Source organism: Paroedura picta, chromosome 6 (assembly GCF_049243985.1).
Source record: "Paroedura picta isolate Pp20150507F chromosome 6, Ppicta_v3.0, whole genome shotgun sequence".
NCBI lineage: Eukaryota > Metazoa > Chordata > Lepidosauria > Squamata > Gekkonidae > Paroedura > Paroedura picta.
Window position 1 is genome coordinate 91,202,656 of NC_135374.1, and position 24,959 is coordinate 91,227,614.

A 24,959-nucleotide genomic window follows, 5' to 3' on the forward strand; every position below is an offset into this window, starting at 1 on the left:
TGGGAGAAAGACAGGCTATAAATGGAGTAAATAAATCTGAATACGGGAAGGAGAGCAGATAAAAGAATGGTTGGTTAATGAGTGGGAAGGAGAGAAGGAAGCAGAGAAAGGGGGAGAAAATATGGGAGGCTGTCAGTAGGAAAGAGAGGAAATGGCATAGGGGAAAGCAATAACAAGGGGAATTGAAGTGACCTTCTGAAGTCCTTTCAGGTTCTCCTGAATAAACAAATGGTAGCACCTTATTTATTACTTTAATAAGATGTCCCAAGTATTAGCATTTAGACTTTTATAACTGCAGAGATTAAGAGTATCTTGCGGTGCAGAGTGGTAAGGCAGCAGACATGCAGTCTGAAAGCTCTACCCATGAGGTAGGGAGTTCAATCCCAGCAGCCGGCTCAAGGTTGAGGTCGGTAAAATGAGTACCCAGCTTGCTGGGGGGTAAACGGTAATGACTGGGGGAAGGCACTGGCAAACCACCCCGTATTGAGTCTGCCATGAAAACGCTAGAGGGCGTCACCCCAAGGGTCAGACATGACCCGGTGCTTGCACAGGGGATACCTTTACCTTTACCTTTTAACTGCAGAGATTAAAGGTTAGACTGATCTTAAACCACCCAGAGCTGCAAAGAAATGGGTGATATAGAAATCTAAATAAATAAATAAACTCCACACTTAGGAGGAGTCTTTGATTGTGAGCCGTGACTTCTTCGGGGAGGAGTCTTTCAAGTCTGGGGCACAACAAAAATGCCAAGAATGTTCTAGATTTTAATTTACCTTCGTACAAAATGGATGAGTTCTATTTAATAATCCTGAGTATGAGTCTAATGTTTCAAATGCTTTTTGGCAAACTGACAATTGGAAAATAGTTTTAAACAATTTATACTTAATTTCTCAAACTCATTTTAAACATCAGTTCTGCAGTTATACTTTGTAGAAGCAAACACAACGGATGCCTTATAATGCCTTAAGGACAAGCACATATTGTGGTTTTTATGGAGTGAAGAAAAAAATGTAAACAGCAAAAGTAGTCAATGGCTGCCACTGGATCGCTTGCATTTTAATAGCCTTTATGTTTGACTGCCCCCCCCACTGCGCAAGTGCCATGAATATGCCATAAATAGCTCTCGTTTTGTTGCTTGTTTGATATGTGATTACAAACAGCATTGTGCATTTTTAATATCTACATTATAATATACTTTCTAGCTGATTACTTGGCTCAAGCCTTTGACACACTTTGCATGGATCTGAAGACAGATGAAGGAAAGGCCTTGTTTCTGGACTATCAAGCAGTACCTATTATACTGAGCCACATAAAAATATCAAGTAAAGGTCTGCTCTCCAATGCCATTGACAGTTTACTGCAGATGACAACAGAATCCAGTAAGTGTATTAAATTGCAATCAGAATTGTATTACATTGTTAGATTCTGGTTCCTTGTGATTATGAAACTTGAGGGATCGCCTGACGCCTTATGCCCCCTTTTCGGTCCTGGCCCCCACCTGGTAGAATAAGCTCCCGAAGGAGCTGCGGGCCCTGCGGGATTTGCCATCCTTCCTCAGGGCCTGCAAAACGGAGCTCTTCCGCCAGGCCTGTGGTTGAAGCCGGTGCCCCCCCTCCCTTTTAGATCAGGCCTCCCTTTACATCTACATCAGCAGTGACCCCTGGTTTTTCGGATAGTTCCGCCGCCATCAGGTAAGGTGGGTCGGCTGGGTTGGGGATTGTTTTAGGTGTTTTATGTACTAGGGGTTTTATGGGGGTTTTACATGTGGTTACCTGCCGCGAGCCTCAGGGGAGCGGCGGGCTAGAGAGCTAATAATAATAATAATAATTTGTAAAATAGAGACTCGCTTGGTCACCTGTTACAAGTTTCACTTCCATAAAACAAGCTGGAACTGTATACTAAAACCTCTTTGTTATTTTTTAGTTTAACATGCTTATTTTACAGAAGGCATGTCGGAGGGAGGAAGTACCTGTAACCTTTTTAGACTTTCAAAACTTGTTTCGAAAAGGCTGAATGCTCTTTAATTCTATAATATTCTTGGTGAGGAAGGAGACAAAGTGGGGAAGAAATAGCATGCCCACACCTCTTTAAACTAAAAGTAATATCCTGATTATTGCATTGGTGTATTGGGCTAAATGTAACATGAGTGGAATATGGCCCATAATCCCCTTCTTTAAGTCCAGAATTAGAGTTAATTCAAACTTGCACTCTAAGAAACAGAAATAAGACCTGCTGCTTCTAGATATTCTCACATGATTCCATGAATGTGATTTGGGAAGGATGGGGTCAGGGAACCAGAATATTTCCATAGGAGCCTTAAGTATATAGGATCCAGTTCCTAGAACTGCAAAACTGAAGTACCTGATATCATACTAATGGGAGACTTCTCCCACATCCACCCCCAATATAATTAGAATGTCTGCATTGCTTTTGTTAATTTAACCTGCGGACATTTGGATGTCAATCACTGATCCTTGTGTGTGATCTCCCTATTATTAACATATTAACAGTAAACTTGCTGGCATACATAAACCTACAAGGAGAAGTGCTTTTGCACAGAAAATATCACAGTGCGCTGCATCTTGCACAGCAGTTAAACTGGTGAGATAATTATTTTGTTAATTTATCTGGAATAATCAGTGTTATTTTTCCTTAGTTTTAGAGACTGTGTGTTTTTGGCTGCCATCTATTAGAAGAAAATTTCTTCTGACTCTAAGCTACCGTCTTTTGCTTGTAAAGTTGCGCAGAACTTAGCAACATCTTCAGATATGCCTCCAGCCAGATATAATAATCATTCTGCATTAAAGGCTTGCAGTTAGTCAAACTAAAAGAACGGCACACATTCCTATGCAAACCATCCAGCTTGATCTTCCACTGAGATAAAGCAGTACTAAGCACTCATCCCACGCTTTGTGCCTAAGGTGATTATGCTATTTCATCTTAACAAGGAAATATGGCTCCCTTTTATCTTAAGCCCCCTACACACCAGTGTCAGGAGAACAGTTTTGCGCACATCATACGTTGTTGGGAATGTTTTTTTTTTTAATCATATAAAATGTCCAGAAGACGAGGCAGTTGCTTTAGAACCTTTAGCCAAAAAGCTCATTAACAAGGATACCTGCAAGCAACCGGACATTACATGTTTTTTTGCTTCACATATTACCTGGGTTGGCTGGTGAATGTAAAAAACAGAAGCCAATTGCAGATTTCTGATAATATATTCATGGCATGATTTTGAGAGCCATCTTGGTGTAGTGGTTAGGAGTGCAGACTTCTAATCTGGCATGCCGGGTTCGATTCTGCACTCCCCCACATGCAGCCAACTGGGTGACCTTGGGCTCGCCACAGCACTGATAAACCTGTTCTGACCAAGCAATAATATCAAGGCTTTCTCAGCCTCACCCACCTCACAGGGTGTCTGTTGTGGGGAGAGGAAAGGGAAGGCGACTGTAAGCCACTTTGAGCCTCCTTTGGGTAGAGAAAAGCGGCATATAAGAACCAACTCCTCTTCTTCTTCTTATTCTGAACCATAGACAAGAGACATTCAGAAATAGATGCCATTACCTGCATGTGCATATCACCCGTGGTGATTGCTTGGTAGTTTCCCATCCAAATATTAACCGAGTTTGTATTGTCAATGGATAGATAGTACAGGACGGGCTTAAGAAGGAATGTTACATGGTATGAATGCCCAGGTCTGTTGAATGATCTTTATAGAAAGCTCTAGAAGAAGTGAGAGGGAAGAATCAATAGAAGAAGAAAGAAAAGACCACACTGTTGAAGTGGAAACAAAAGACCAGAGAGATGGCAGCAATCAAGGGAGAATGAAATAGAATGCTTATGGGATGGACAGAGATGAATGACTGGTTTGTTTATTTTTTATAACATTTACATAAAATTAAAATGACATGACTTGGCAACTGATGAATGTGAACACCAAAGCAAAGGGAGGATCATCAGCATATGACCACAGGACTGGATCGAGTCAAAAGGTTGGGTGGACAGAGAGAAACCAGTTGTCCCTGTGGAAATAGTACATGAGACAGAGGAAAAACAGCCTGAGGATAAAACCCAGGACATAGAGATAGTTGTGAGCTGTATTCAATGTAGAAGCTAGGGCTAGTAGGACAAAGATTTGAATATACACTTGAATAGACATTGCAAGACAGAAGCCTGGGTCCAGGTGAGGACGGTTGGTGGTTTGATGACAGCATTTCTTTGGAGAGCAGAGGACAAAAGCCAGCTTGTTGGGGGTTCAAGAGGAGGTCGTATAAAAGTTGAAAGTGAATGTAACCAGCACCCTGAAGGACTTTGAAGACAAGGCTAGAAGGGGAATTGGATAGTAGTAGTAGGGGCACTTTGTAGACAGGTGAAGAAATTACACAGTGCAGGTTTATATACTTTTTGTAAAGCAGACTGAGAACTGGAGGAGGAGGAGGAGAATACATTTGTAATGAGCAAGGTCAGCTAGTTTTCATCAGAGCAAGAGCATGAAAAGAAATGTTAATGAAAGTGGGCAAGTCATGGCTCAGATATTATAAACAGTGCTGCAAGGGTTCATCCATCATATCCTGTAAGACAGCTGTAAGGATGCCCTGTCCCAGTACCTCCTTTCTCATGTTATAGGCCTGTGTGATCTATTAGGTTCTGTGTCTTCCATTTAGACTGAAGGGGTTAGTGGAAAGAGCAGAGCAGAGCTGCCTTGTGTTAACAGAGAGCAGAACTGGCATAGCACTATCTGTGGCTTGACTTCTCACACCCTCCTGGGTTAGTGTGGCTTTAATTTACAAACTTTTGTCCAGCATAGTGGCAGAGGCTGGCTGGGGGGGGGGGGATAAGCCTTTACATGTGTTTAAAAGGTAAAGGTATCCCCTGTGCAAGCACCGAGTCATGTCTGACCCTTGGGGTGACGCCCTCCAGCGTTTTCATGGCAGACTCAATACGGGGTGGTTTGCCAGTGCCTTCCCCAGTCATGACCGTTTACCCCCCAGCAAGCTGGGTACTCATTTTACCGACCTCGGAAGGATGGAAGGCTGAGTCAACCTTGAGCCGGCTGCTGGGATTGAACTCCCAGCCTTATGGGCAAAGCTTTCAGACGGCTGCCTTACCACTCTGCGCCACAAGAGGCTCTTACATGTGTTTAGTCTTGTCCAATAGTGATGGAGCAACATGACAAGATTGATATCTTGTAGTGATGGAGCAATCTATTCTTTTTTTTAATAATTTTATTATTTATTATTATATGAAGCATTTACAGAAAAATTAAGAAAAAAGTGACCAGCTGATATGGTTTGCCATCCTCTTTTAACATACATATTCAGTTCCCATCACATATTATTCCTAATCTAGAAGTTTTTACCATTTTTCTTAGCAAAGTGATTGTTAATACATATGAGAATATGATCTATTATAAGAATATATTCTGTTATTATCTTAAATGATATAAGGTCAGTCCCCTTCATAAATTGGCCCTGACCTAAGAGTTACTGCTGCCGTCTTGTTAATACCTATGAAGTATAGTTTGTCATCCTCTTTTAGCATACATATTGGCATACATATTCAGTTCCCATCACATATTGATCCTGATCTAGAAGTTATTACCATCTTTCTTAGCAGAGTAGTTGTTGATACATATGAGAGTATAATCTATTATAAGGATATATTCTATTATTGCCTTAGATGATATAAAGTCAGTTCCCTTCATATATTGGTCCTGTCCTAAAAGTTACTGCTGCTGTCTTCCCCACAGGAAATCAGGAGAATACTCCACTGTTGTACTCATCCTTCAGGTGGTCGCATAAAATGAAATTGTGTTTTTTTCCATAGTAGAGTGTTTCTGATTGTCCTTCTGTCAGGGCCAAAGAAGTTTCTTACTTGATTCTTGCTTGCAGTCGCCTTTGAGTAGGCTCTGTATACTTTATCTATCTGGATCTCTTCCTCTGGTCGCTCAGAAATATCTCCTGATAGCTTCCTGGGTGCTGTCGCTTTTGAATAGACTCTTTTTATTTTGCTGATCCAAATCACTTCCTGCTCTAAATAGACTTCCAGGTTTTCGGTGCTTTCCTTCCTTAAATCTGTTTTCCCAAGTTCTTCAAAGGTACTTTGAGTTTTTACATCTCTAGCTCTCTCCCCCTCCTGTTGATTAACTTCCAAACATTGAAGTTTCATTTGATTTATTGTTGGCTGAGCTGCGTCATCAGCTGGTCTCTCCAGACCATGGGCTCCGTCCAAAAGCTCCCCCTTAATCCCACGGATTTCCTTTTCCAGCTTATTGACTGCTTTCAGTATCTTTGAGTTTCCTTCGCATAACAAATGGAAAAGCTGTGCTTTAGTTAATTCTTCCATAGTTCTAGGCAGTCACAAACTATAAACAGAAAGTCTCGTGAGGTCTCGCGGGAGCACGAGCGATCCCAAATTATCAGTTTGTCGATCTACGTATCAAGTCAGCTTCCCCCACTGAACTTTCACCAACAAATCTTCAAAGCTCTCTCTTTGTTTGGTTAGTGGGTATAATTAGCTGGGAGTCTCTCACTCGACAAAAGAGGGAATTCACTTGTAAATTGGTTGAGGAGGGGGGGGGAGAGCTTGTGGGAAAAGAAAAGGATAAGCCAGAAAGCTTTCAATCCTTACTGTTGTAAACTTCAGCTCCTGTCAGTCTGGTAAAAGATGGTCTGGGAAGAATGTAGGGTCAGCTGGTCGTTTCAAGCTTAGAGAGTTGTTTGCGACAAGGGCGCCATCGTGACCTTGAGCACACGCCGCTGTTGATCTGGAGTTCGGTCTCCCTACCTCCCCACGGATCTGTAGGACCCTCAGGATGCCGTTCCCGGTTCCTGGGGCGACCGGCGAGCAGATTTGCGTATCTGCTCAGGTCTGCCAGGTGCAGATGCTCCTGACCCTCGGCATGGCTTAAGAGCTGGATAGAAGTCCAGCAATTACGGCGCCATCTTCAGTCGACTCCTGCCAAGCAATCTATTCTTAAGATGGAGAACCCGTGTTTTGTTTTGTTTTTTAACCAGTGATTTGGGTTTTCTGGAAGAATTTGGATCAGCCTCTTGTTAAAATTAAGACATCTATGATTTGTGAAATTATCTAGAACAAAAATCAGTTTCACTGTTTCTACCCTTAAGGTGGAGGCAGTGGGGAGAGGGCCGGCTGGGGTCCTCCCAGTTTGTGTGCCAGGATTAATGACATCAGTGGGAGCCTTGTGTCACTACGTCACCAGACTTTCTTAAGTGTGCCCCGAGCTGGCCCTCAGCCTCTTTGTTCGGACACTTGAATCCCTTCGCGGATTATTTTTAGGATTAATGGGTTTTGTGCTCCGTTGTGTTTCCTACTGCCACAGCTAGGCATTTGGGGAATTGGGATGGATCCCCCTTTGGAGGCAGGCGGTGCATGTATGCATGCCTCCCCCGATTCAGAGGCTCCAGGACCATGGGGGTGCAGAGACACAGAGGCGCACACCTGGGGGAGTGGGGGCTGCCAGCTAATTTACACCACCAGGTGGCAAGGAGACCATGGAGAGTCTAGCACCCACTTGCCACTCCACAGCTATCCCAGCAGGTGGGCTGGGAAGGAATTCATTAGGTGGCAGGTGGGACTCCTGAGGCAGGAATCCTCATGCTGTACCATCACTCCTTCATTCTGTATTAATAAATGAGCCGTGGCCTTCTTGTTGCCCTCCCCCCCCCCCAAATGGTTGTGTGTGTCATTACTCCTTGTTGCCTCACCCTTATACTCCTTGGCCCGCAAACAGAAAAATATGAGTGTAGCTGTACTGGAGATCAGTAGAGAAGGAAGGACAAGCAAGGCCTGGTCTTTGGAACACTTCTAGTATTGGGTATAGTAGTTGCCTTGATCTTTTTTTCCCTTCATGAATATATAATTTTTCAAAATTCTAATAATAAAATTTTCCTAGTATCTGATTAATTCAAACCTGTGAAAGTTTAAAGTAAAAATGTAATTAAGCTTCTGTTACAAGCGAACAGGGTAAAACTACTGAGTAGAATTCAGATGGATCCTGTGGATCCCTTTCTCTGGGAACCGGCATGGTGGAGTAGTTAAGAGCAGCGGCTTCTAATCTAGCAAGACGGGTTTGATTCCCTGTTCCTCCACATGCAGCCAGCTGGGCTCGTCACAGCCATGATAGTGCTGTTCTGACCATGCAGTCCTATCAGGGCTCTTCAGGCCCACCTACCTCACAGGGTGTCTGTTGTGGAGAGAGGAAGGCAAGGTGATTGTCACCCGCTTTGGGATGCCTTTAGGTAGCAAAAAGCAGCGTATGAAAACTGACTCTTCTGATTTCTCAGCAGCATCTCTTGCAGTATTGTCATCTACCCATGTATAAATTCTGCTCTTCAAAGGAGATTCCCATTTTAATTACTTTGTTCTTTCTATTGCAACTTTGATTAAAACAACTACTTTGGAGTATGGCATTTCTTACAATGCCATGTAACTTGTGGGAACTATGGGTTCTCTCCAGTCTCTTCTCTCATAGCTTCTTGCTCAATGACTCCAAAGACTGAGTGAAGGTGGTTAAGGAGGATACCAGTTGGGTTTTCCACTTTCTGCATGTGGCATGTTTGCCCCCCCCCCCCAGGTCCAAAGCCAGGCATTTGCTTCTGTGGAGCGATGCTTCTGCATCATAAATGTACTTATTTGGAGGACTAGTAGAGTTCAGCAGATACTGAATCTTAAGCTGGATGTCCTAGTAAAATAAGAGATAGAGGGACAATCTTATCTTATACCTGATATTATCTGAGCAAAGTTGCAGGCAAGTCAGTTGTTCCCCAAAAAATGCAAAGTATGGAAATTCCGACCAAGGAGGAGCAAGTATACCCAGTCTTAACTGCTATTATGAAGACTATCAGCTGGAACAGTTTATACTTATAGGAAAGAGCACTGGTTATCAATCTAGGGCTTGTATTGAGTTATTACTCTCCAGTAAAGGTTGTACCTTCCTGCCACACATCACTAAAAAACAAAAACCCTTCCATCTGATCCAGTGTCTCTTTATGAAAGACGTGCTCTAGGTTTGGAGAGCATAGATGAACAAATTGGTTCCTACATAACCCCTTTAATCTTCTTCTTAGGCCACCCACATAGACCACCCCTTGTTTTTATAAGTACCAGCAATTCCGGAATGGAGAGACAAGGTGGTCTTTTTTATTTTTTATCAAAGACAAAGTAATAACAGGGGAGCTTATTATGACCTAACTCCACAATATAGAAACTGACTGGTTCCAGATTCACCTAGTTAGCCATTTCCTTTCAAACTCTGTGGTTGCCCAGCAAGTTCCAAGGCCTCTAAACAACTTTGAAGTATTGATTTGTCCAAGATCCTGCAAACTCAATACAAGTGTTATAGTTTCTCTCCCTCATCTATGATGTACTTAACATATGAGTTCTGAGGCAGATATTGGCAATATTCTCCAACTTGAAACTTAGTCTTCTGCTAGGTCTAAGCAACCATTTCAAGCAGATTCTTCCACTTTTACAAGCTATGAAATTTGTATATGGGTGATTGCCCCCCACATCAAAGTTTCATCATATTTACCAGACAACTTTCCTTTTATTCTGATGGGTCTGTAAAATCTTTCATAATATAATAACATTCCCAAGCCTCTTAACCTTTCCTCATAGGGTTTGGTCTCCAGGCCCCTGATCATCCTCTTTACTCTCTTCTGCACCCATTCCAGTCTGTCCACATCCTTCTTGAACCAAAGCTTCCAGCACTGCACACTACTCCAGGTGTGCCCTGACCAATGCAGTATACAGCAGAACTGTGATAATCTTGTGATTTGGATTTGGTCTCTGTTGATACACCTCAAGTCTGCATTAGCCGTTTTTGCCACTGCATCACATTGACTGCTCATATTTGACTTACAGTCCACCCATACCCCAAGATCTCATTCACACACGCTACTGCTCAGATGTGTATCCCCTATCCAGTATGCATGCTTATCATTTTTGTTATCCAGAAGTGGAATTTTGCACTTATCCTTGTTGAATTGCATCTTGTTCATATCCATCAACTTTTCCAGTGTGTTTCATAGAATCATAGAGTTGGAAGGGACCTCCTGGGTCATCTAGTCCAACCCCCTGCACTTTGCGGGACACTCACAACCCTATCGCTCATCCACTGTAAGATGCCACCCCCTTGAGCTTTTGTTTCAATCTCGTTTAATTCTGTCTACATATTCTGGGCTGTTCACTACTTTTCCCAGTTTGATCTTGCAGCTTGCCTGGCCACAGCACACTTCCAAAGATCCATTCTTGCACCTACCTGTAATCCATCTGTGGTGTTAGAAGGCCACATACCCCAAGAGCCTATTTACCACATGTTTAGAGAGCATATAGTCCTCATGATGCACTGATGTATGTTCAGTAGGGTCCCAATTCAAATGGATGTAGTGTCTGAAAAGGGCTATAGTGTATGGTGAATTTGATTGCCTTACTAACAGACCTTAATACACCAAGATCCTCAGGTGTGTTGCAGTCCCCTATAGAGTTACTATTTGATTGTTCTTTGGAAGGTTCTAGACAAATACATAGAAAGCAAGGATGTTGCACCCTCCAGTTGAGGTTACACAATGTTGTAGAAGATTCTTTCATATTACAGGAAGTGGTCTGCCCCCTCTTGTGTGACTGTCACATAACTAATACATTAATTCCTGTCTCGTGTTTGCAACTCAATAGAGAGCCAGCTTGGTGTAGTGGTTTAGTTTGATTACTCACTCCTCCACATGCAGCCAGCTGGATGACCTTGGGCTACTCACAGTCCTGTTAGAGCTGTTCTCACAGCATTTCTGTCAGAGCTCTCTCAACCCCACCTACCTCACATTCTGTATGTTGTGGGGAGAAGAAGGGAAAGTAGGCAGCTTTGAGACTTCTTTGGGTAATGAAAAGTGGGGTATAAAAACCAATTCTCCTATAACCCATTCTTTTGTATGGAGACTCTAAATAAGTCCCAGGCTGAAATCAACTGCCTTAGGGGCCAAACAATCTCAAGAACACTTCATACAGTTTGGTACCCTTTCATTTCTTGTTAAATCAGCCAAGGTGCTTTAATGTCTGTGAAATATTTTAGCAATTAAAGCTATCCGCAAGCTTACCATTATTATCCACCCACTTGATCATAGTCTACTTATGTTGTGTGAAAGAACATTTTTCAGAAGTTTGCAAAAAAAAAAAAGAATCCTTAAGTTCCATTGAGGGTAAGCTTTCGAATCCCAGTTTGTATTGCGACTTCTGCCTACGAGAGCAATACTCTTTGGAACAACAACTACTGTTAACTTGATGAGAGTGTGTGCTGGTCTAATCTCCAGATTAATACCTAGATTTTTTTTTGTTAACTTTGAAGTGTAGAGTTTCAGCATTTTTAAAATCTTTGTTCCCCAACTCATAATTTATAGTATTTTTTAAAATCAAACTTGTAGTTGCAAAGTTCTGAATGTTTTGTCACACGATAGAAACAGAGCAATGGCTTTGATATACCTGACATGGTTGGGAAATTACAGGATATGGTGGAGCGGCAGAATGAGCCCCAATTTGCCCTTAAACTGTTGTGCTCCAGAATTCTGTAATCAAAATAGAAACCAGATCTATGTTTTACATTGAGGGTTGGGTATGGGAGCAGGCATTGAGATAATTAAGGCATAAGACCACCTAGAAACCAAGAGTTTTTTGTCAAGGCATTCCGTTGCTTCCCTATCACTAGAAAAGCAAAGTAATTGAAAGTCATAATTCTTAACATGCATAGGTTCTTATTATACCATGTCAAATGTTTCATTTAATATTTGTTTTAGATTCTAGTGGTTGCATTTAAGCATGACTTAGAAGTGGATCTGCTGCCAATTAGGGAAGTGCATTTTTTTTTCTTTTCAGAAAGCTTAATTTATTTTCCATTGGTTTCAGTGTAAGCAAATTTCTGCCACCTTCCACCACTACTCCTTAATTTGGGATAAGGGTCTATGAATTGTACTCTCTTCCCCAAGGAATTGAATATATGACAGATAAGAAAAAAAATGGACTCATTTTATGGACAGAGGAAAAGTCGTTAGCAGATCGTATGGCAGAATGGGCATAATTGAAAATTAGAAATAATCATAGGTGGTCATGTTTTGCGGGCATCTTTGTACTGGATGTGTAGAAATTTGGTAATGTTGCAGCTGGTGGAATCACTACCCAGCCCTTCTGTCTACTGGATAACATTGTTGTACAAATTTCTCTACCTTTTCCATAGTGTCTAGTTTATTAAATAGTAGAACTATGTATTTCATGTTGTTCCACATTGCCATTAACTGACATTTTGTTAAAAGCAGCTGCTGAGACTACTGTTCCAAATAGTGAGATCGTACAGGGAAACCCCGCCCCCTTTTTCTGCTGCATTGTGGTTGGTGTAAACACATTAGTTAAGACAGACCAATTTTTGCACTTAGAAATTATACTTCTTTAAAAACAAAAACTTGATGAGTTAGTAACCTACTGCATATGCCTAAGGCTAACAGAGTGGGACACCTGGCTAGGGCACTCTTGCTCGCTGCAGCTGATCCAGTTCTCTAAACCCAACCCTAGCACTTTGAGCAATTCAAAAGGGAAGGGGGTGTCTGTTGACCCTCTCTCCTACTATAAAATCATACTCAAATTTGTGCCAAATGCACAGGACAGCTAAAAACACAGGGATACAAAAACACAGGCAAGTAGTCTTGGACAGGTTAATATGGCAGCAGAGCATACCTCTAAATGCGGAGGCAGGCAGCCACTGAAGAAGAGAAAGGCTTGTGACTATTCTGTTTGTTTTTAAATTTGACTTGAAGACTGGGATTATCACATATAATTTGTTAATCATAATCAATTACTTCTTTTTACAGGGTTTCTGCACCTGTTCCTAGAAGCGTGCAGCAATGAGTCCTTTTTCCGTACTTGTTCAGTGCTACTTCGAAACTCTAAATTAGATATACAGGTTCTGGAAAAACTCAGCATTCTCCTGCAAAAGCTCTCAAAAATTAAGTAAGTCTTATATTCTTCAATGAAATGTAGGCTTTTTCTTTTAATGTCTAAAGTTGTTCTTCTGTCATTGTTTTAGACCTCCAGTCAATATGTAGAAAAAATAGGAGTAGGCAAATTCAGGGAAGGCGCAGGCAAGCAGAGGCCAGTGTTGCAGCTGGAAGGAGCCAACAACAACCCCCCTTTACACTCTGATACACAGATATGCTGTCCCTTTGTGAGGATAGTTATTAGTTTCCCAGGGAATCTCAAGTTAGATTTTATTCCAGGACAGGGTATGGATGAGGAGATGCAGCTTTTATCCAACCACAGAGTACTGGGAGCATTTTTGTTTTCAAATCAGGGAGCTTCTATTTCTGCCAGTTCTCTTGACCCACTGCAGGTCCCTGCCTTGCTCTGTGGTACCGTTCTTAAGAGTTCACAGGAATACAATGAGTGGTGGTGGGGCTTAGTTGTGCTGAAGTGATGGAATCCTGCTCTGCAAGGTCCAGTTCTTTAGCAGGTCTCTCATAATTCAAGCCAATATTGGACAAAGGAGTGCAGTTTCCTGAAAGCTTCAGTTAAATCCTAAGCACTTCTGTTGAAATGAGGTAATTTTTTTAAAAGTCAAGCCAGACAGCACTGCCTTTAGTGTTTTCTTTATTAAATAAATAAATAAAATCAAAGAAATAGAAGCTCCCTGATTTGATAAGGTTTCCCATGATGTTCTGATGGATAAATTGAAGGACTGCAATCTGGATTTTCAGATAGTTAGGTGGATAGGGAATTGGTTAGAGAACCGCACTCAAAGAGTTGTTGTCAATGGTGTTTCATCAGACTGGAGGTGAGTAATGGGGTACTTCAGGGCTCGGTGCTCGGTCCGGTACTTTTTAACATATTTATTAATGATCTAGATGAGGGGGTGGAGGGACTAATCAAGTTTGCAGATGACACCAAATTGGGAGGACTGGCAAATACTCCAGAAGATAGACATAGAGTTCAACGAGATCTGAACACAATGGAAAAATGGGCAAATGAGAACAAGATGCAATTTAATAAAGATAAGTGTAAAGTTCTGCATCTGGGTCAAAAAAATAAAAAGCATACCTACTGGATGGGGAATACACTTCTAGGTAACACGGTGTGTGAACGAGACCTTGGGGTACTTAAGGATTGTAAACTAAACATGAGCAGGCAGTGTGATACAGCGGTAAAAAGGCAAATGCCACTTTGGGCTGTATCAACAGGGGCATCATATCAAAATCACAAGATGTCATAGTCCCATTGTATACGGCACTGGTCAGACCACACCTGGAGTACTGTGTGCAGTTCTGGAGGCCTCACTTCAAGAAGGACGTAGATAAAATTGAAAGGGTACAGAGGAGAGCAATGAGGATGATCTGGGGCCAAGGGACCAAGCCCTATGAAGATAGGTTGAGGGACTTGGGAATGTTCAGCCTGGAGAAACGAAGGTTGAGAGGGGACATGATAGCCCTCTTTAAGTGTTTGAAAGGTTATCATTTGGAGGAGGGCAGGATGCTGTTCCCATTGGCTGCAGAGGAAAGGACACGCAGTAATGGGTTTAAACTACAAGTACAACAATATAGGCTAGATATCAGAAAAAAATTCCGCAGTCAGAGTAGTTCAGCAGTGGAATAGGCTGCCTAGGGAGATGGTGAGCTCCCCCTCACTGGCAGTCTTCAAGCAAAGGTTGGATACACACTTTTCTTGGATGCTTTAGGATGCTTTGGGCTGATCCTGCATTGAGCAGGGGGTTGGACTAGATGGCCTGTATGGCCCCTTCCAACTCTATGATTCTATGAAAGTCTTTACCTGTTACTAGCCTACTGAACATACAACATTGTCTCCTTAAGGGCTTCATTGTTCTTTTGTTGATATCCAGCCTGGTTTTTTCCCTACTCTGTTGCCTCTCTTGTTCGTCATCCATTCATTTATATTTCAACCATATCTTTTACATGAATTTTTAAAATGAAAAAGACAAATATTTTAATTTCAAGCAGTTGTTCACCTCTCCCGTCCCACAGAAATTCTTGCTGTTCTTTACTGTACTCCAATTGATATTCTTAACTTTACAAATATTTCTTGGGAAATATTTTACAGGAGGAATAAGAAGATGTTTGAACTGTTTACTATTCACCTGATGATTCAAGAACTACAGAGGACAGCCCATCCCAAGCATGCTTTTTTATGCATTAACCTCAACTCTATTCTCTTTAATTTGGGTTTGACAAAAGGCAACCCTCTTGCCAACAGTCTAAATACAAGTCAGTAACAAGCAGTGTGTTATTTGAGGTTTTTTAAAAAACAATTTCCTGTAGGTTGCATGTAGTTCATGAATTGATGATATGGACAAAACATTTGTCACATTGGGTGCTCCAATAGATTTGGAGTGTTCAGGAGGGGAAAGCTCGCCATTGAATTAAACTGACTAATGGATTTCTCCCCCCTTTTGTAAACATTTTATAAGTGTAAGTTGTCTTGATCCAGAGGAATGAACACTCAGCAGTATCCAAAAGTGGCTGCTGTCAGCAGCTACTGTACAGGTGACTGCTTAGAGCTAATTCATATTCCCATTCTTGCCTTGTAAAAATTGATCAGTGCTTCCAAATCTGACTGGGAAACTTATCTGCGACTCTGAGCTCAACAGCATGTAATTTCCTTTTATGGAACGAATTTCTGATTCAGTATGGCAAGATTTTTGAGCCCCCTTGTGCACAATCGCGTCACTTGCAGGGTAATTAATGCATTTGTACATGTGCCCATGTGGGTGCACATGTTGGCTGGAAGAGTTCTTTCACCCCAGCCTGATGAATAGTCATGCCTCTCTCTACAGCATAATCCAGTCAGTACTGCAGAAGCACCCTCTAATTTAGAGCTCCAAGGAGTGCTGGGCAGCTATGAGGCAGCCTAAAAGTGCTTCTGTATTCTGTCTAGTCGGCATGGCTCTCCAGCTCCCCCACCCAGCTTAGCAGCGCCTGTTTCTGCAGTGGGAAGACTTTCCAGACAGCAACCCTCCATTGTATGGCCAAGTGGGTTATTGGCAAGCTGGGGGGAAACCCGGAAGATTCTAAAAGGCAGCATTGCTTTCCTGGTCCTTTTTTCAAATGTGGAGAGGAGTACAAAAATCCTGGGTATGTGTTTCTAGCTGGCTAGTACTGTAGTGAGGGATGCATACTCAGAAGCCTGGTTTCTGCAGTTCAAACGGCAAGGCCTTAAGCCCCCTGTTCTTTAGAGAGTAAGATCATCAAAGCTGTATAAGCAGGGTGGATTTTTACTCGTCACATTTATACTTACATTTCTTAGTGTTTGTTATGCCTTTTAGAAATAACTCCAATTAGTGAAGCCAAACAAGAAAGATTGGTTGCCGTTTCCTCCTGTCAAGTGGATGTGTATGCTGGGTTTTATTGATTCATGGTGATTTACGGAATGTCTTGGTTCTCGTGTTGGATGCATTTGAGCATGCAAGTTGTTCAAATAGGACTGGGATGGCCAGATTCTTTAGCCTGGAGAGTTGGATTCTCCTAGGTCATAACACTCCATGCATACATGCCTTGTCTAGAAAGTGTCCATCTCCTGTTCCCCCAAGCCATTTTTATGTAAAGCTAAAACAAAATTAAAACTTCTTAATTATATGATGAATATAATCATTTGTCAATTTCCCCTACTGTTATTCTGTGTTAACTGAATCTTTAAAAAGCCCTTATTCTTGTTAGATTCACAACTTTTGGTGTGTGTTGCTTTTTCACATAACCAGTTGTTATGTACAGTTGTGGTACTTCAGCGACTCATTTTTGAAACAGCTATATTTATTGCTTATTATAAACTCTTATTGCCAGATTATATATTTTAAAATGTAATAAGCCATATGAGTAAGCTTAGCCCAGTCCTACTTGACAGCAGATTAGTGAATCAATCTGAAAAAAAGATTTTGGGATGATTCCCCCCTCCCATAATGCTTAAATGAGGTGAACTGTGAAAATTTAGATGTTTCCACTACCAACTATTCTGTACGTGGGTGTTGGAGAGTCTGTGTTTGGTACAGTCTTGTTGCCTCACAGAAAGTGGCATGTAAACTTGTCAGTGGTTATGAACTCAGGTGCCATTTGTATTAGTTAGCATGGCTGCTTACCTTTTTGAACCCCACAGTGTGCTCCCCCCCCCCCCCCCGCCTTCCCCTGGGAACGCCAAGAAAAATATGAAGGCAAGGCCTAATTTGTTCCTGTAATTTTATAAACAGGCTTCTGCAGAACAGACACACCGGTTCACCTTGTTCCTAGAAAACATTTGCCACTTGTAACTCGGAGATGCTAACAAAGGGTTGGAGGACTGTGGTAATTGCCGGACTTGCCTTTTGGCAAGAGAAGAGGCAGATAGAGAGCTGATGTAGTAATAAGAATGTTGGACTAGGAGGCAAGAGACCCAGGTTTGAATCCCCACTCTGCCATAGGTGACCCTCATCCAGTTAGCCTCAGCTACCTCACAGGGTGGTTGTGAGGATGAAGTGGAGGAGTGGAGAGAACGATCGGGGCTATACATGGAGTAAGTGAAGAAAGATGCTTGCCTTTATACAGTGTTGTTTTTCACCTCTGGGGCCCGTCCTGCAGTGTCCCTGTCCAGCAAAGCGGTCTGGGATCATTAGTTTCCTTCAGACCCTTCTGACAAAAAGCAAAAGATGACATCCTAAGTTTTTCATCCGTGTGTGTCGTTATGACAAGGCTGGATGACTGCCATTTTTCCACTGAAAAGTTAGCAGCCCTTCTCCACAAACTTGGCTCATCAGCCTACCACACATAGGTCCTGGATTCACATCATTAAACCAAACCTGCTTGAGGCTGGGACTTACAATGCAAGCCTGTGGGTGGGAAACTATGGGTGCATACTTCAGTGGTTTATTTTTTCCATTTTGTGAGCTTGCGGGTAACTTTTTCTGGGGTAACTTTTTATTTTAGCCACACAGTTACATTTTTTCCAAAGCCTTAAATGTTATGAGACCGATGGACCTAATTACAAGCACAAGTTAATCATGCCACCCAGCCTGTGGAAAAGAGATGCACTTCTGTATTGTAGACATACTATTTCGGACAAAGAACAATAGCACACTTAAAACTGTAAACAAATTCTGAATACATTTGAAATGTAGTGTTTAATTTCCAAAGTGGTGACAGTATATTAGAATGCCAGTTTAACAGCTTGTCAACCTTTTGTGTTTATTGTATATGGAATTGAAGTCTCATCAGGGTTGAGAAGCTTCTTCCATGTACTATTCTGTGGAAGTAGATAAATAGTTTCCTGTTCATTAAGGCAGTTTTTCTGTAGCATTGACAGATACGATGTGAAGGCAAGTAGGCAGACTACCATTCTAGGCTCAAGCCTGAGCAATACAGAACAAGAAGAGCGGTCATGTGACCACTGAATCAGACTATTGGTCCATCAAGGTCAGTATTGTCCCCTCAGACTGACAGTGACTTTCCAGTAGAGAGAAGTCATTTCACTTACTGCAAGATCCTTTTAAATGGAGATGTCAGGAATTGAACCTGAGAACTTCTGCACACCATTCCAAGCAGACATTTTACCACTGAGCCTTGCCCCCTTCCTGATATTTTATCCTAAATCCTTCTTGCTGTGGAAGAGCACACCTTATGTTGCTTTTTTTTCCCTTTTTTTCCCCTACCCATTCCAGGTCCACTTTAAGGTAAGCAAAGGCTTTGTAATATCCACAAATGAAAGAACTCTTGGCAGCAGTATTTAGAATGTGTTCTCCTCTGATCCTAAGGAACATTTCCACCACCACCAGCAGCACACTTAATTTCAGGGTCACCAGAGGCCTTAAAAGTTTGTGCTTTAAACAGGAGGGAGATGAGAGTTGGGCATCCCCAACTGTGTTTCCTCCCTCTGGGGTACCAGCAAGTTAAGCACCCCCATGTGCTCAATTTTTTCTTCTCCCCCCCCCCCAAACTGATGTTTGACTGCCCTCAACATTCTGTGCCTTCTAGAAGGAGTTAAGCATCTTAGTTCTGATCAGGGAGAACTAGAGGATTATAATTACAGTAATTTCTGTTCAGTTGGGCAGTTGTCTGAACACGCAATATTTTTTTTACTGGCTGTGGTTAAACCTATTTCACTGCTCTACCCATAAGCCTGAGGCTTCCGAGCTCACTGTGAGATCCTGTAAATCCTTATTTGCCTGTGCATAAATTAAAAATTTTGTTTCAGGGAAGAGGCCCCTCTGCCACCAATATTTAGTGAAAAATAATCAGTGTGAGTAAAAACTTACGGCTAAAATGTCCCTGTATGTCTTCAGTGTTTGTCCATGAGTAACCAATGTTGCCATTCGATCTCAGTTATATGATGCTTAGTGCACAGGTACTAAAAGCAGGTAATACAGCATATTTAATAGAAAGGCCGGTAGTATACTCCAGTTGTGGTTTGGCTTCTCCAAGTTGGAGGCTATGTTTGATAGCCAGTCATAAGAGCATAATACACCAGTATATGAATGCTGAGGTGGGAAGTGGGCCATTCGTATGACAGAACCAGGGGAGAAGACTTTTACAATACTTTTTTAAAAGTCTGCCATGTGTGCTCCTGTTATGTCTCAGTGTTTTATTGTGTGTCTCTATACACACACACACACATACACAGACTATAATACTATTTCTCAAAAGGATGCAGCCAATGTGTTCTTCATATTAAGAGGCTGTGGTTTAGGAAGGAACTGCTGTATTGTTCAGTACAAATCAGTCACCTTGTGGCCATTTGTGAACCCGTAACAATTTCAGAAAGGATGGGAAAATGCTTTTTAAAATGTTCATTAATGGTATTTCTAAATCTATAGAGCATATAATCTTGAATGTTGATATGGCTTACTGAGAGGGAAGTGTGCTCTGCAGGACTGTTGCTTTTTGCAGTGAGGTTTTAAAGTATCACCTATAGTTTTAAACTACTTGCAAATAGAATTTGAAACAACTTCTTTTCACTGAGTTGGATCCAGCATGACAGTTTCACTAGCACTAGAGCTCTAGCACAAATAGATATATTATAGTCTTTTTTTGTAATTGTTTGTGCTAAGCCAAACTTCCTGTATCCCAACTTGCATTATTGCTTGTGCAAGTATTGTGCAACCAAAGCCCAACAAATCCTCCAGGTTTTCAGTGCTAGAGACCAAGGTAGAAGTTTATGGAGAGGAAACAAAAGAGTCAGTTTGTATACCCTGCTTTTTACCACCCAAAGGAGACTCAAAGTGGCTTACAATTGCCTACCCTTCATTTCCAAAGATTACCCTGCGAGGTAGGTAGAAAAAAAGCCCGAAAAAGCTCTGACAGGACAACTCTAACAGGATTGTTATTGGCCCAAGGTCACCCAGCTGGCTGCACGTGGAGGAGCAGGAAATCAAACCCGCCTTACCAGATTGGAATCTGCTGCACTACACCAAGAGAGTGGCATAGGGGCAGCTCTGTGAAGGAGATGGAAGAGCAACTAATGACTCTTCACCCCGTCTTAAACCCTGAATCATTGTTATGCCATTGGCACTAGTTTCATAGCCGGCATCCTATATATTCCTAACAGAGAAGACCCAATACAAAGGAACTGAAAGCATAGCTACAGCTCTGGAGTGCATAGTTGACCTTGTTATTAATATATTTATATTTCACCTGCGCATGTGATTCAGGATGGCTCTTACAATTCTAAATGAAAAGGTTTTTTCGCTCAATAAAGGCTGCAGTTGGCTGAAGAGTCAAAACTGGTAAAAGTTATTCCTGGTCAAATTTGCCACTTGCTAATCCAGTAGTAGTCCTGGAACATCCTAAACAACAGATGTGTTCTTTCAAGAGAAGGGCAGTCTCATTCAGAATGGGTGACCCCTTATGTTCTGCATCAGACTTTCTGCTCACTAGTAGCACTTCTGATTCATAAGGATTAAGCTTCAACTCCAACAACTCCAAAATTGCCTCCAGGCACCAATTCAGTCTCTACAGCCTTCCTGGGATCAGCTAGAAGTGCAAAATGGAGCTGAGTGGCCAAGTGCCATCTACATATTGGTGATAACTCAGCCCAAATTTCTGGATTATCTTATACAGTGGTTTCATGTAGACTTTGAAAAGTATAAGAGACAAGACGAAGCTTGACAGGACCCAAAGACATAAAGGGCTGAGCAGCAGCTCTTCAGCTCCACTTTCTGAAACCCATCTTCCTGAGAGAACTGGAACCATCTGAACCAGTGCCTCCCAGTCCCAGCACATCCAGGCAGTCCAGAAGAATGCCGTAATCAATGGTATAGAAATCTGCTAAGAGGTGCTCTCTTGGTGCAGGTCATCCACCAGGCCAATCAAGGCTGTTTTAATCCAACAGCAAAGCTTGAAAGGATCCAAACAATTAACTTCATTCAGGAATGCTTGAAGTTATCCTACCACCTGTTCAATAACTTAAGAATGGAACATTTAAGAATGGTCTTTAGTAGCAGATAAACTACAGTTTCTTTTAAGCCTGGAGGGACCACCCCCTTGCTGAAGGAGGCATTAACTACTTAGACTCAGCCAGTTCTTTGCCTACGGCAGATTTAACTAGCAGGAAGGGCAAGGGTCATATAAGACTTCCAAGGATCCTATCCACATGCTCAGACTGAATGAACTGAAAATCAACCCTGTGCAGAAATGCATTTTATTTCATAGCTTGGACTCTGGTACAAATCCCATACTTGATTTTGAAGGGTTTTTCTGTCAAAGGAAGACAGGCATGAGGGGAGAAGTTAATTTCTCCATATTGTCACATTCTAGCACAGCCTTTTTCAACTTTTTTGACCATGAAAGAACCCCTAAAATAATTTCTCAGACTTCAAGGAGTCCTAGTGTCAGCTGGCCACGTCCCCGTGTCATGCCCCCAGAAGTGACATCACTACCCATACCCTTAGCCCTCCTTTGCTTCCTCCCCACACCCTTACTACTACTATGCCTGTTCTGCCTCATGTAGGCTGGAAAGAAGGCCACCTGTTATTTCTGGAAAGGAGACTGTACTGGGAATGGGGCTGAGAGCTACACCCGGTACTGCCTCTCAATTCCAACATTAGTTGGACAACCTCAAATTCTTTCACTTTGGCTGAGCAGACTTAAAACACTGTGTTGGTGTTAATAGAGGTTATGTCTGAATTTCTCTTGGCTATAAGATGTGGTGATTCCATTCACCACAAATTAGATAGCCCAGGGAAACTTGATCCCATTAGATCTTGGATGCCAAGCAGGGCCAGCCATGGCTTGTATTTGGATGGAATTCCTCCAAGAAACACATGATGCGGTCATGATGCAAAGGCAAGCAATGGTGAATCACCTCTGAACATCCCTTGCATGGCTGACACACAATCCTTGGATCTCCTGGCTAACACTACACTTCCCGTATGATAAATAAATATCACTAGTTGTGGTTCTGAACTGTGCAAGTTATTGTTTATGAAGAAATTACCTTTGATGGCCATTAAATCTTTTCATGAGATTTGGAGAGGGAAAATCTGCATTCTCTTCCAACTCATTTTTTTTTTGCATTCTTTATTATGTCCTTATTTTTAAAATTATTTTATTTTACTGGCAAGCTTTACATTTTACACCATTTCTTCCTAGGTGAAATACTCATCCTTTCATCCCTTTTTCTTGGACTTTTCTATACCATCCTGACCACCATTTTGTGACCTTAACACAAAGAATAATCATTAAAAAATAAGCTAGCACATAATTGTGTGTGTGTGTTTGTTTGTTTGATCAATCGATTGATTGATTTTTAGCCCCACCACTCTCCGGAGACTTGTGGTGGAGTAAAATATTTTAAAAATCTATAAAACATGATAAAACCCCATCCCATAATAACAGAACAATAAGACACAGTTAAAAGGATAAAACAAGATTGGCAGTATAATCCCTCTCCCTATACCTGCAGCTGTGTACCCCCCCCCTGCCAGTAGGGTACGCTGGATGTTACTGCAAAGCCTGAGGAGGGTCCCCTGTTGTTCCTGGCTCAGACCCTAGCAGCTGCATTCTGAACCAGCTGGGGATTCCAGGACAAGGACAAGGGTAAGCCTGCATAGAGTGAGTTGCAGAAATCCAGCCTAGACGTAATTGTTGCCTGGATCACTGTGGCTAGACAGTCTGGGGGAAGTTAAGGTGCTAGTAGCTTTGCCTGGTGAAGGTGGTAAAATGCCATGCAGGCTACCTTTGTGACCTGGGCCTCCATACAGAGGGAGGTATCCAGAATCACCCTCAGATTCCTGACTAAGAATGAGATGTTGAGTTGCACCCCAGCCAGAGTGGGTAGGTGTGCTTCCTGCTCTGTCGCCTTTTTGCCCAGTCACAAGATCTCCGTCGTGGAGAGGTTGAGTTTCAGGTGACCCTGCTCTAACCATCCAGCAATGGCTTCCAAACAACTGGCAAATGTATCTGGGGGGAAGTCCGGGCAGCCGTCCATGAGGAGATAGAGCTGGGTGTTATCTGCATACTCGTGACACTCCAGCCTATAACACCAGTCCAGCTATGCCAGAGGGCACATAAAGATGTTAACTAATGCAGGGGAGAGTACTGCCCTCTGTGGGACCCCGCAAGGGAGTTGGTAAGGGCACAATAATTCCTCCCCCACTGCCACTCTCTGTATCCAGTTTCAGAGAAAGGAACACAGCCATTGAAGAGCCATCCCCCAAATCCCTGCCCCAGCAAGGTTGTGGATCAACAACTCATGGTCGACCACATCAAACGCGGCTGACAGATCAAGCATCACAAGGATGGCCGAAGCACCCCAATTCAGCTGGTGCCGGAGCTCATCCACCAAGGCAACGGACACCATCTCCCACCCCATGGCGAGGACAGAAGCCTGACTGGCATGGCCAGATCCTGGTATGGCAGGTTCAGCGATGGATTTTTCAGTAAGAGATGAACCACCGCCTCCTCCAGCACCTCTGGGAACTGCCCTGTTTAGAGTTCGCTCTAAATCACATTGACAATCCTATATTCTCATTAGTAGGAACTAAAAACCATATGATGAAAACTTTCTTTTGCTGTTCGTTCCAGTACATACTTTCCTTTCTGGTGTATTTTTTAAAAGACTTATCTCTAATACATGGCTGTTCTGTTTAAAGCATTTACCAAAGTTTAATTTTGTTCTTATTGTCACCTTAGCAGAAATATAGGTCAATAAATTTCTTGTTGGGATTGAAAGAGTTTATTCAAGAGCACAGTTCGTTCTGGAACCTACATCCTCAATATATTCACCAGCTATTCAACTGCATCCTTTCATAATTCATAGTTGCTTAGCAATTCCACTTTTAGGTACGATTTAGTTTCATATTTAAATTTTTTTATAGAATGCGTTTAACAATAAATTAATGGAAAAAGTTTAAGCAGGTACATTTAACTGAAAGTTAAGAAATATCCCCTTGGCAATGTTTCCCTTCCCGCTCTGGTCTTTTAGAACTTTCATTCACAATGTGTGTCAGTGTTCCGGTATGGTTGAATTTATCAGATCAAATTAAAGAAGACTGTGAACAAAACTTGTAATTTATTTCTGTCACACTGGAGCCTTTATAAGCCAAGTTGTGTTTTTTTTCCACCCTTAAGATTTGATTTGTTCAGGAAACTGACAGTCTAATGTGGAGCCTTTCATCTTGAGCCTTCTGCGGAAGAGTTTGCCTGGGCAGGTTGATTCCAGCATTTTTGGTGTGTTTGTGGACCCTCTTGATGATTTCATGTCCTTTGTCTGTGGCCCTGAAGAAAACAAAATATTTGGAATTCTCAACTGATGATGGTGGTAAGGAACCATTAAGCTGATGCTTAAAACTTGTACATCCAAACACTAAAAAATCTTGGAGCGACCACATTTCCCCCACTTTTATTTATTAAAACTTTTAAATCTCACCTTTCCTCTTGTCTTAAGGTGAGTTAGAAATAATATTTAAAATGCTACAGATGAACACCAAATAGACTCCC

General features: G+C 42.0%; 1 protein-coding gene across 3 annotated transcripts in view; it reads left to right on the forward strand.

Annotated features, from left to right (window-relative positions):
- The window catches only part of CCDC138 (coiled-coil domain containing 138), a 53,045-nt gene that overhangs the window by 16,187 nt on the left and 11,899 nt on the right, over positions 1 to 24,959 (forward strand). For 2 of the 3 annotated variants that reach the window (XM_077343630.1, XM_077343631.1), the window contains exons 13-15: positions 1,203 to 1,379; positions 12,870 to 13,008; positions 15,106 to 16,885. In XM_077343630.1, the coding sequence (XP_077199745.1) occupies positions 1,203 to 1,379; positions 12,870 to 13,008; positions 15,106 to 15,277 (488 nt within the window). In that variant the 3' untranslated portion in view covers positions 15,278 to 16,885. Of the gene's footprint in view, positions 1 to 1,202; positions 1,380 to 12,869; positions 13,009 to 15,105; positions 16,886 to 24,590; positions 24,781 to 24,959 lie in introns of those variants that run through there. The other variant, XR_013232112.1, reaches the window with a different exon arrangement.